Here is a 13,294-nt window from a genome sequence, read left to right as displayed (position 1 = left end):
ATCCATGCAGGTGTGTTGAGGCAAATTGAAGCTAAAATCTGCAGGACACTGGCCCTTCTGGACCTAGTTTGAACACCCCTGCCCTAAGTGATTTAGAGTTGGAGTCATATCATACCGCATTTTCCTAATGGAATGTGGCTTATTTGGCACATTTAATTTTGTATAGTGTTAAGAGGTTAACTGGACAAATGCAATAGTGGGTCAAACATAATTTGTCATTTTATTCCAATGCACTGTTTCGATTGCCTGAAACACAAATTTACAGACAATAAGGCACAAGATTTCACAAAAACCATGGCTTTTGTTGTCTTTTCACTGGATACAAAGCAGATCTGTAGTGGATGTCTTCAAATTGAAATGCTTTTTCATTATGAAGTAGCAAAATCAGAGAAATTGATCCACATAACTCTTAAGTGCGGAATGATAAAGAAAGGTAATGGGGCAGGTTATATATATATATCGTAAATTTAGGTTAATTATTTTGAGAGGGTATCAATATACAGTGCCATATAAATCTTCTAAGATTTAAACTAAAAAAATAGACAAAAAAAAAAAAAACAATCTTGCATCGCTACTGGTCCAAACAATTACACTACAGTACCTAATAGATAACCAAGCCAAAGTTCCTGAAAAAAAGAGAAAAAATCTGAGTATCATATCAGTTCTAAGCAGCAGCAATTAAGGCTCTAAACAGTAATACCAACAACACAATCAAAAGAATTGGAGGAACAGCCAGTGTACATATGACTCCCATAGAATCACAATACTTAGTAGTTAATGTGGTTGAATAGTTTAAAATGACCAAAAGTACATTTTGAATTATCAATAATCGCCTGTTGGACAAGTTAACAAAAGTAACAAAATATTTAATGGGTATTAAAGAAAATACTTCACATGCTATTTTTTAACAAAGGACAGAGGATATTGAATGAAGATAATTTATACTGTGTCTTCAAAACAACCTTGCCTTATTACAGGACGCACAGCAGATTAACAGACATGAGCACAAATAGTTTTCTTTTTTATATTAATCAATCAACAACAGTGAGCTCTGTGTCCAGTGTTGTACTGTCTTTAGATGCAAACCAGTCTCGCACCTGTTGGTAACTCATTTTTGACTTTCGGCAGAGATTGTCAAGGTCTTTCTCTTGCAGTGGTCCTGTCTGTCGAAAATACAGCTCCAATGGACTGACGTCTACAGAATCTGTTGCAGACTTTTGTGTTTTTGGTGTGCTGTTCCCTTGTGACTTACGTTTCCTGCTGCCTTCACTTCCTGGTGTTCCACTGGCATCGGCAGCTCCACTTTGTAACAATGCTATCTCAGCAAGCACTTGCTCACGTACGTCAGCATGCACCCAACGTACATGGCCATTTTTTACTGCGTAACGAGTGTCCCCAAACCACTGGATAACATCAGCACGAGGCAAAGATGTTAGTTCCACTACCTCTGTGTATTCGGCACTTTTTGGCCATGGGCAGTGCTGGAAGTACTCCTTCAGGATGGTCAGTTGCTCCTTTGTTTTCCTTGGTCGTCCAGCCACTGTTAATACTGAAGAAGGAGATGAGTTGTCTGGGGGGTTTAAGGAGGTATTCAAAGAGTTTGCTTTGCGTGCTGATTTTGATGACCTAGCTGTTTGTTTCTTGGATGGTGTAATGGATGGAGAAGAGGAGGAGGAAGTGGGTGCTACTGGCTCTGGTGTTACCACACAACGTCCCTCACTTTCCTGTTCACTTGCAACTTCATCATTGTTCTGTGTCTCGCTTTCTTCTGAACATTTCTCCTCATCCACTCTTATTGTTCCTTCTTCAAATGACTCAAGTGTGTTAGACAGGAAAAGCTGGAAAAACTGGGAGTTCTTTGGCCGATTCCTTCGCGATGCTTTGACACAAGTCTTTTCCTTGCCTTTGTTGTCAGCGTGCTGTGTAGTTTGCTTTTTAGTGGTAAGAGAAAGTGGTTGAGCCTCCTGAGACTGTGGTGATAGGCAGCAGTTGGGATCATCTTTTTCTCCTTGAGTAGCAGGGAGGGACATTTGCAACCCCCTACCATTTCGTAGCTGGTAGCGACTGTCACTAAACCATTTTCGGATCTCATTACGAGTTAGGCTTGTCTCATCTTGTAAGCGCTGAAGCTCAGTCTCATCAGGCCAGTTCTCCTGTAGAAAACTCTTACGCAGAGCAGTTAACTGGGCTTTGGACTTTTTGTAGCGGCTATGCCGTGGCTGCTCAGATACAACTGGAGACTCTGTAGCTGTAGGGGGGGTAGCTGCTTGAGGTGTCTCAGGTATTTCTACTGGTTGTCGGTAGTAGTATGAATCTTGAGGTGGAGGGAGTGACGAACGGAAACGTGAAGGGGCAGGAGAGAGCTTTGCTGGTTCTGTACTTTCAGTTTTAGGTCTTTTGCGAGGCATTTGTGGACTTTGTGCTAGATCTTCTACATGATCTTCTACCTCTTTAAAATCCTTTCCATCATTTTTCCTCTTTGTACTGCTCTCTTTATGTTCACTCTCAGTCTTTTGCTCTGGCCTGGCCAGCTTGAGCCGTGTCTCTTCAATGTCCTCTGAAGCCCAGCTGATTCCATACTTGATGCGTTGTACCATGAACCATACTTTGATTTTATCAAGCGGAAGAGAGCAGACACGTGCAAGGGTGCTGACCTCTTGAGATGTTGGGTAGGGAAAGATGTTAAAGGCCTGAACAAGTTCAGGAATGCTATCCAGCTCACGTGTTTGATCAGACTGTGTCCACACTAGCTTCAGTCCTTCAGACACCAAAGGAAGACATACTACGGAGTTATTGTTAGTGCTAAAGCTTGCTGCAGTGCTGCCATTGCTCTCTCTTGGTTTGTGATTGGAGGCACTTGCATGTTCTTTTCTATCAGAATTGTGGTGGTATGGTGATTTTTGCTGCCTTGGACTGGTGAAGGTTCCATCTTGCCTTTTTGCTGCTACCCCTCTTGGAGAGATAATTTTCAGGTCATGGACACTGTGCGTCGCCATCAGAGATGTCACACCTCTATTGCCACAGACTGAAAAAATTACAAAGAAAACAACACAGAAGTTAAAATCAAGCAACTGAAAGATTTGTTTGAAGATGCGTGTTAAACTGTGAACGCTAATCAGTTCAGCAAATTAAACAATTGGAAAATAAAATCTTTCAAGGCCCAAGCTGTGAAAAAAAATGCATTTGTCCTCATTAGCAGCATCATGATTATGGCATGTACATCATGCCATTTAAAAGAAATTGGCGTTTGGACAGTTGTTTTTTAGTAACCGTTAAAATCCTGTTCGTTGTTTGTAAGCTGGATTTGCGAGGGGTGAAGAGGTTGGAATGCTGGGGGTTGGTGGACTGTTGCTGGCTGATGGGTGCTATGATGGTGCTGTGGGGAGGGGGTAAACGGGTGGGGTTCCGTCCAGTCTTTGAATGGTCAAATCTACAACAGAATTTGTTCTGCTCACTTTCAAGATTCTTGAAACGCAAGTGCTGAACATCTGACAATATTGATGCCTATCCAGGAACTCACAATAACTCATGCATGACTTTCAAGAAATGCTGTTCATCAAACTCCCTGAAAGTCATTAAACTGGGACTTTACGGTCAACGCTATAGTCCAGCCATTGACTTTCCTCTCTAAAGTTGAAAGAAGGACAGATGTCACCCCTTCCCCCTGCCCGTTCTCTTCCACACATTAGCCTTTTATTAAAGCCTGTCGTATACTCTACACCAATGCACACCCAACCCCCACTTTGGTGGACTTGGGCAAAAAAGAGATGGGGGCCCTGCCCTTCACAACTCCCTTGCCCCTTTCCAGAGCACGTAATGGTCCACTTCCCCCGTTTGCTTAACTCACTAGAACCATGTAGAGTTCGTTTAACCTTCCAACAGATGGCCAAGAGATAGTAAGCGTCTCAGTTAAATAAAGGCAACAAAAGTTAGTGCAATTTGTCAAGCTCATTTGTTTGCCGGTTTTGCAGTTTGTCTACCGAACACATTACAATCTTCAATGCAGACGTACATCATCTCATACTGAGCATGTGTTTATGTTTTTTTTACTTTAAAATCTAATTGTAATGAAATTTCTTGTACTTACTATAACACCTTAACTCCTTATAGTTATCAATTTGTAAATCAACGACAGTATCTTGAATTTTAGCTTGTCCAAGCAGCATCCTATGACTTCATTGAGTCTAAAACGGAGCTGAACTGTGAACCACAGAAACAAACTTTGCCAATAGTCTACGCAAGCATAGTCTTAGGCAATCCAGCTTGGAAAGGCTTTGCCAATATTAGGCAATTTACCACTACAAGCAACGAGCAGGCCAGTCATCTTCAAAACAAGTTAGAGGTGAACTTGACAGGACAAATTTCCGACCGCCTGTGGTGAGCTCATTTATCAGATGATGACTTGGAACAACTTGGAATGACTCGACTATGCGTAAAGTCCCCTAAAGATAGGGAAGCTTCTGTCACCATGTTGTTTACTAGTCCTATCATTTATATTTTAGTGGTTAATTAACAAGTTAATTATCTAGGGAAAATATTGTGTTACTTTTATTATTCATGACTTCTGTTATACAAGTCATTTTTAATTATTCATCATTAATTGTCATTTAATTTGACATAAACCTAGTTTCATTCCTATACACACTTAGAAATCTATAAATCCAGTTTACTCCCTAAAAAACTTGGTTAGACTAGTTTAAAATTACGTCAGTGCCCGATGTTTGTACGTGGCCTCTATTATAATCAGCTTATGTAGGGAACTTTTGACGCAGGTCGTAAGATGTGAGATGAGGTCATTACAGTGCGTGGTTATCCAACAAATAGTAAGCAGGTGTAAGAGCCATTATAAGCGAATGAATGAATAATAAACACGGGGATTATGCCAAAACAATTCTTGTAAACGAGCCCTTTTGTGGCGCAGGATCCGCTCACGCTTCAGTAACGCACATAAACAAACTCCCGTCGTCCCACTTCAACCGCGCGTTCCCGTTGAATCTCGTTAAATTTACACACGTTCCTCATTCAAACAAACGGTTCAAATAACGTGAACACGATGCGAAGCACGACAATATAGTCTGACCCCTCGCGTGGTTTCAGTACCAAAATAACAAGCTTCGAGAGCATTTAACCCGTTTTGGCTCCTCTTTAAAAACTTCACGAGTGTAAACTACAGCAGTTCGCGTGAAACAACTCACCGCTTGAATTTCTCTCAGGGTTGTTTGTGGAGACGCCACTTCAGCTGGTCTGTATTGTCCGTTGTCGCTTTTGTTCTGGAAATCCCAAAGTGTTTTTCGCCTGTCCGGTCAGACCGAGGCTAGACGGAGAGGATCAGGAAACTCTCGGACCAGCCCCCTCTTTCTCGTGTAATGACGGTGCCGTGGACGTGCAGGTCCAATCCGGGAAGGAGAGGGATGGGAGGAGGAGCACAGCTGAAACTTGGCCCCGTGAATGCACTTCCCATCTAGGATGTGATTACCATAAGAATTGTGCCACATGATAAGTTTTAGGAGTCTCCAGGTAAGGGTGATTGAATATCATTATTCTTTGAATAGACGTGTAAGAGATAGTTTGATGAGTAACTTTATGAACATTTGAGTTCAGGAAAGGTATTTCTTCCACAAATGTAAAACAGCAACAACAAAAACGTTAAACCCAAAATGAATATTTGACGTTAAGTTACTCTTCCTCAGGCAATACTGCGGTGACTTTTGTCATTGGTTCGGTTGAATAGTTAAAGGGATAGTTCACCAAGGAAATAAGAATTTCCTTATAGATTACTAACACTTGTGGCTCTTTTAAGAATTTCTTTCCTCTGTTGAACATTTGTTCGTTTTCTTTTCGGCTTAGTACCTTTATTAATCTGGGGTCGCTACAGTGGAATGAACCGCCAACTTATCCAGCATATGTTTTACACAGCGGATGCACTTCCAGCCGCAACTTAACAATGGGAAACACCCATACACTCTTGCATTCACACACATACACTACGGCCAATTTAGCTTTTCAATTCACCATTAGCGCATGTCTTTAGACTTTGGGGAAACCAGAGCACCCGAAGAAAACCCACGCGAACATGGGGAGAACATGCAAACACCACACAGAAATGCCAACTGACCCAGCCAGGGCTCGAACCAGCGACCTTCTTGCTGTGAGGTGATCGTACCACCCATTGTGCCACTGTGGCGCTCTGTTGAACATAAAACAGTATATTCTAAAAAATGTTGGAAACCAGCAGCCATTGGCATCCATATGAGCAAAACATTTTATAAATACTTGGTGGTACAATGGCTACAGCTTTCCATCATTCTTTAAATATCTTCCTTTGTGCTTAACAGAAGAAAGAAACTCAAAGAGTTTTGAAACAAGTGGAGTGTGACCAAATGATCATAGGATTTTCATTTTTGGGTGAACTATCCCTTTAATAAGCTTTTTAAATTAAACCGTGGGCCTTTAGTGATTCATAAAATATCAGTCAACAGCTACCGACACTGAGTGTCAAAATATAGAAGCAAAACAAACTTATAGTAATACACATACCTTCTGAATATTAGATTGAGGACTTATAAAGTGACAATGAAGAGGGAACCATACGTGTTGTTCACCTTAATGGTACGTAGTTGTGGATTTATTACAACCTATACAGAGCTAAAATCTTCTTTAGTGTTCTACTAAAGAAAAAGTAATCTTCATTCTATGAGTGATTCAATTGCTTTTCATTTTGGATGAACTATACCTATAACTGTAGATAAAAGTCCTGGTCATTCGGACTGAGTTTATTTTGGCTGTTTTATACTGCATTTTATATGACCAGGAAAAAGACACAAGTGTCCAGGACAACCTCTAAGCTGTTTTTCCCATGGTTATGATCAGCTGAATAGTCTTTATGCAATTTATTACATGTCTGTTTACAATTGCACATGAAAGATTGATTTGAATGACAAACACAAAACAAAAAACTAATTAAATATTGAGAGTTTATTGCAATAACTTGTTTAGCAAGTACACATTTAGTACTTCATTCTATTGTAAGTTAAATGGAGTAAATATTAAAATGCATGATACTTTTTTCATTTCGGAAAACAGCGAGTTGTGATAGCAGTGCGCTGAAAAAATGGGAAATAAATGGCATTTTAACCAGTACTAATCCCTTTGTAAAGTTGAACATTATATCATATTTAAAAACAACTTAATTTGAATGAAGCAAAGAGAAGATTAAACAAAAAGGAAAAAAAAAAAAAAACAGGCACTCTCTGCACTGATACATGTTAGAAATCGCCACTGCCAAGACTCAGTAAGGACCGAGGCACTCTGATAAATGAAGGAGTAAAAATGGATAGCCAGGACACATAGGGTATCTGGGAAATGGCAAACTTCAGAGAGGTGTAATCCACAATACTGCGACCTGAACAGAGAAAGAGCTCATTTAATACAGTGTACAGTTTTATTTTGGATCACTTTTATCTACATTATGTATCTTTTGTCATAAGAATCATACCATCAACATCCTTCAATCCATAGCGCCGGGCCAGTTCACAGGTCATCAACACTTGTCCAGTCATTGACATCAGACCTTTATCTGTTTGTCACAAAAAAGGTAACACATTCATAAGCAGTTCACATTTCATCTATTAGATTATTAAGGTAATTTCATGACCGTTAACTTTGTTCTCATTAAATATTACAAAAACAGCAATAATATCCAACCTTTTGCCAGCTCAACTATGCATCGTCCACTAAGCTCAGTCGTCTCACCATTAGTGAAAACATCCTTGAACTGAGAAAGACAGATTGTATAGAAATATAAAATGAGTGGCTTGTTTACACCTTATACTAAAATGCCTTAGGCATGGTGTTGTTAAAGGTCACTCCCAGTTTGCACTTATTGAATAGACTTGAACAGTCAAATACCACCCTGTTGTGGTATCAATTTATTCCAGATTAACTGAAAAAGTATACATTTAGCAGGAGTGAGTTTCCCAATTAAAGGGATGGTTCGTCCAAACATTTTAATTTAAAAATTGAGTTTTAAAAACTCAAAGGTGTCAAAAGACTTGTTCAGAGTTTGTTTCAGACTGGTTTGGAACAAGTCAAGGGTCCATAAATCACGGCAGAATCTTTAATTTTTTATGAAGTATTCCTTTAAGTATCCGCAGCACTGTAGTAAAGGTTTTGAGAAATAAAGAGAGAACACAGCAAAGAAAATCTGTGTATAACACTGTTCAGTGTAAACTACCATGCACAGGTAAAACATTTGTATTTTTTTTTACCAAATGCTGTTTACACAGTACAGAAAATATGCAGTTTTCATTGATAAATCTACTTTCACAGTAATTGTTACAGTGACATTTCAGATACAACAACTTTGTCAGCTGCATCTCGTTTCCTGTCTTTAAACCAATTTTACATATATGTGGGTGATACAAAAATGGCAAAGTAAACTCTGTAGTTTTGCAGACGGCATATTTTGTATCACCTGGTGGACATTTGCTAAATTCCTGGTCCATTTTAATTTACATTCTACCAGCACTGTAACAATTAAAAGCTGGTTGAAAGTCTGTGAAAGTGTGATTAATGACTGCTTACTTTGGAATCAAAACCTGGAGGTCCTTCATCTTGAGACATATACTGTTTAATTGTCTCAGTTTGAACTGCTCCTGGCCAGAGGCTTACAGAAGCAACGCCTCTCTTTTTCAGTTCGATTCCCATGTCTGCTGCCATTCTGTCACACTAAAGGAAAAAAGAAAATCTAAGCAAAATGTTTACAAAAAAGAAATGTAAAAGAGGAGTGGTGACAGTTGTGTTCAACTGAAATAATGTGACTTCATATTTGATAACCGTAAAGCACTGCAAACATAGATTATGTAATGCTGTGACTCACTGCAGCTTTGCCGACACCATAAGGCACATTAAAGATATAGCGCAGACCACCCATGGATGATATGACCACAATCAAACCCTTGCCCTGAGCCACCATCAGCCTAGCAGCATAAACTGAACAGAAGTAGTGACCCCTGTAAAAACACAGTGACAAGAATCTATGACGTCCCTACTGTGAAAATAAATAAATTGGCAACTAAATAAAAATTGTATGTAGTACAGTATTTAAGTTGTCTTAAGCTACAGTCCCACTGCACTTTTCGCACTATAGACTTCTATTAGTATGCATGCGGCAGACCAGAAACGCAAGCTTATGCGAAAAGTTTTGCATGTCGCTGCGTTGCGAAGTTCAAGCTTTCTAAACTGTGATCAGCGTAATCGCACAGAAATTTTAAATATGGAGCAATCGCTCCTTTTTTAAAGTCTTATTACCCCTTTTCACAGCGCTGTACGACTACATTTTGCTTGTTCAAAAACTCAAGCAACTAAAGTCACATTCAAGTTTGTTGTCAGAAAGATGTTTTTGATTACTATTAATGTTAAACTTGTATTACTACCACAGAAAATATTCATTTAAAATAGTAATAAATTGTAATATTTCACAATAATAATTCACAGTATTTCTATCAAATAAATACAGCCCTTCTGAGTTTAAGAGACATTAAAAAACTTTTTAATAATTTTACAACCAGTAGTGATTTTGAGCTTGTGAATGACTGGAAAATGCAAGAAATTATGACACAAATCTGTTGTTTTCCATCTAAGCCACTTCCAATTAAACAATTATGTGAACAGCCAAACAAAACAAAGCAACTGGATCTGCGTAATAAATCAGAATTGAATGCTAATGCTTGCAGTGTGAACGCAATCTTAAGTAATTGACAAAATCTTTTCGAACTTATTCAGAATTATTCATTCATATTCTTCCACTACTGCACCTGAGTCCAGTGTTGTTGATGGTGTCCCAAATACCTGGATCCACCTCCCAGAACTTCTTGCTAATGTTGTCCAAAATAGCCTAGCACAGATATAAAAACATCAAGCATTCAGCTACGAAAGTTCTTAAAATCCAAAACAATGCAACATTAGATCGATTGTTATCTGGAACTGATCTGCACACCCTCATTGTTGTCGTTTAGTTTGAAGAACTTTTATTTTTACTTATTTGAATATGTGAATGTGCCTTGCGATTGCTGATTGTTCCCTGTTTTGCAGTGTACAATTTGCAATGATAGTACTATAATCGTAAACTGACCTGTACACCAGCATAGGCGTTGTTCACCAAGATGTCAAGCCTGCCATTTTGCTCGCGCTCAACACGTTCGAACAGCTCCTTGATGTCCTCCTCTTTAGATGAGTCACAAACCACTGGGAGACACCGGCCACCTCGCTCTGCCACCTGTCGTCATTAAAATAAAAGAACAATGAAAGCAATATCATAAACAATGAAAAAAAAAAAACAATGGTACAAGCAGTAGCCAGTTTCCAAACCTCAGCTGCTGTCTGCTTCAGAGTTTTCTCCTGTCGACCAGTAATGTATACAGTGGCACCAGCTTCAGATAACTGAAGCGCAATACCTCTTCCAATTCCTCTGGAAGCACCAGTCACCACACAAATCCATCCTGATAGCGCCATCTGGCAAACACAGACCGATAACAGTAATGGCTATGTCCAATTTATGAAGTGGTTCTTGTAAATTACAGCTTTGAACTGGCCCACAGAACGATTTAAATTGATTAATTCGAAAATGAATCACTCACTGACCCAATAGATTGAAAACAGTTACCAGATATGGATCCTGTCCTAAAAGTCACACTTTGTGCATTTGCTGTCTGGTAAATTTTATTTACAGTCTAATATTATGCTGTTTTAAACTTCAGAGGCCATTTGCTTGACCAATTTGCAATCATCTAACATGTGAAATTAAAAATTGAGGACTAGAATGAAGTTTTACACAATAATGTTTAGCCTATCACAGCTGGGTCAAGGGTTGTATTTTGTTCAAATATCATATTCTATTGAATGATATCAATTAGGGCTGCACAATATATCTTTTTAGTATCAATATTGCAATGTGCACATCCACAATAGTCACATCGCAGGATCTGCAATGTTACGATTATAGTTAACCAGGATAAACCATTTAGGACACATGAGAATTGTGTAGTTAATGCAGTTAAACCAAAATGGAGTGAAATTTTCATTTGCATGTGTATATAAGGCCTCACAGCGTTCAAAGTGTTCAGGCACAAGACATTTTACCATTTGTACTTTTAATAAAAAAATTACTTTGAGTTATTTATACAGTGAAGACTCTTGCTGTGAGGTGACATTGCTACCAACAGCGCCACTGCGCCGCCCTCCAATTGATGTAAATGAATACATTATTTCTGAATAGCAGTTTAAGTCATCTGGTAAAATTGTTTATATATTGCAATATTTATTGCAAAAAAACAAAATATCGCAATGTCAGATTTTTCCAATATCGTGCAGCCCTACTATCAATGCAGATGCTATCGAATAATAGAATATTACAAAATTTTTAGCCAAGAGATATAAAGGCAAAAAAACACAAGTTTATCTTATAAAACATGATACAGATTCTCTATCCTTATTAATTAACTATGGTTTTATTATAATAGAAGTGTAGTAAACCCTTTTTTTTGGCAGACTGACTACTAACCAGAGTTTTCCACAAATACCATAGTTAAACTAGGATTAGTCTAGGTAAGAAAACCATAGTTCATTCTGTAGTTATTATGTTTTGTTGAATTGTTTGCTTTTTTATTTGTGTAGCAATTATTTTATTCTATTTATTTTTGTCCCTTGTAGCAATTATTTTTATTTATTTATTTATTTATTTATTTATTTATTATTTACTCTTTATTGAATAATGTCAAGAAATACAATGCAAGTCAAGTACAACAAACGTAAAGAAACTTTAAAAGGCTAGGGGGAGATATAAACAATATCACAGGAATACATTAAAAGATATACGGGCTTGGACAGTTCAGCTTCACTTCTCCCTGTAGCAATTATGCGTAAACAGATTTCGTAATGTGCTATTTCTTCTTTTTTTTTTTATTGAATGCTTTAAAAAAACATTAACAACAAATCAACCTCTATCAAACAACAACAATCCAAGGTTTTCAGTCATTTAGTCCACGACAAGTGCCAAGTCATATATCAAAATTCTTGTTTGTATTGCTTTTAAGCTTGTTAATCCTTCAATACACTGAAAATACATTTTCATTTCAATTTTACACTTACAAAACTTGCTTTTCTGAATATGAAATTTGCCCCCAAAAAAATAAGGTTTATGAAATAAGTATTACTTTTCACTTTCATGGAAACCAAAGATAACATTCTTATATGTAAATTCTAAATCTGCCTTCACATAATCTTTTATAAAATCAAGAATATCACACCAAAATGTCAATGAAGGAGGGCAATTCCAAAATAAATGTACAGAAGTTTAAGGATTCACCTAAGCAAAAAGAACAGTTGGTGTTAATATAATTTATCACTTTTAAGATTACACTTGTCTGGATAGCATCTATAAATCAAGGTAATTTCTTTAATCAGCTACTTTAACTTCTTTCATCATGGTTTAAATGTAACTTCTCTTATTTTGTTTGTTTAAAAAAAATTGTGGGATAATGACCAAACTTTCATCCATGAAATATTCATTTTTTCCCTTGACTTTATTGAAAGGTTTTGTAATATGCTCATTCAGACGTCATAAACGCGTAATGACGTAATTACGTGATGGCATAACGACGGAATCATTTTGTGGTCGGTTCTTTTAAACTAACTGTTCATATGAACCGATTCGTGGAAATGATTCAGCTAGCAAGTAACTGGCAACCAGAGAGAAATGAAAGTCCGTCACCCTGTGGTCTCATGCATTAATTACAACCGATAAACTGATGCGTCGTCACAGTTATTAACCAAAGCGTCGAACAGCTCAAATACAGTAAATACCTTGTGTTACTTGTCTGACAGCTTCGACATGTCTTGTATAATGGGATAGTTAGAAACACACTTCGCCATTACTACCGTTCATTTACTCAAACGCAATACGCACTTTAAGATGAACGCTGCATGTAGTTATACCCTCGTGGAATTGTATTTAAATAACTTTTGCCTACATCTGAAATGTCTATTACACAGTCACAGGTATGGCACCAATATCATAAACCCTATTTGGCTATAACGACCCATTTATTTACATGCATTTATGTAAACGGGATACGCACCTGATGGACACTGCAGTTAAACGTCGGTTGATGTGTATTTCAGGAACTTTCGCCTAGATCTGAAATCTCCGAAAGAGGCAAATGAGGTGAAATGCTAACTTAAATAACACGCAGATAAGACATCCCTGTTTATGGCCATCCCTTTCCCGTAATACTTC

General features: G+C 37.9%; 2 protein-coding genes across 2 annotated transcripts; both read right to left on the bottom strand.

Annotated features, from left to right (window-relative positions):
- Positions 1-201: 201 nt before the first annotated feature.
- On the bottom strand, positions 202-5,388 carry homeza (homeobox and leucine zipper encoding a). Its single transcript, XM_056479065.1, has 2 exons — positions 5,196-5,388; positions 202-3,025 (listed from the first exon to the last, which is right to left on the bottom strand). The coding sequence occupies exon 2, from the start codon at positions 2,994-2,996 to the stop codon at positions 1,032-1,034; it is 1,965 nt and encodes a 654-aa protein (XP_056335040.1). The 5' UTR covers positions 2,997-3,025; positions 5,196-5,388; the 3' UTR covers positions 202-1,031.
- Positions 5,389-6,960: 1,572 nt separating this feature from the next.
- dhrs1 (dehydrogenase/reductase (SDR family) member 1) lies at positions 6,961-13,259 on the bottom strand. The gene is made up of 9 exons (XM_056479047.1): positions 13,137-13,259; positions 10,369-10,512; positions 10,133-10,276; positions 9,816-9,895; positions 8,879-9,011; positions 8,584-8,727; positions 7,705-7,774; positions 7,496-7,576; positions 6,961-7,402 (listed from the first exon to the last, which is right to left on the bottom strand). Exons 2-9 carry the CDS (start codon positions 10,510-10,512, stop codon positions 7,266-7,268), a joined length of 933 nt encoding a protein of 310 aa, XP_056335022.1. The 5' UTR covers positions 13,137-13,259; the 3' UTR covers positions 6,961-7,265.
- Positions 13,260-13,294: the final 35 nt, after the last annotated feature.

The sequence above is a fragment of the Danio aesculapii genome, chromosome 2, assembly GCF_903798145.1.
Source record: "Danio aesculapii chromosome 2, fDanAes4.1, whole genome shotgun sequence".
NCBI lineage: Eukaryota > Metazoa > Chordata > Actinopteri > Cypriniformes > Danionidae > Danio > Danio aesculapii.
Note: the sequence above shows the minus strand (reverse complement) of the source record. Positions and strands in the feature narration are given on the sequence as shown.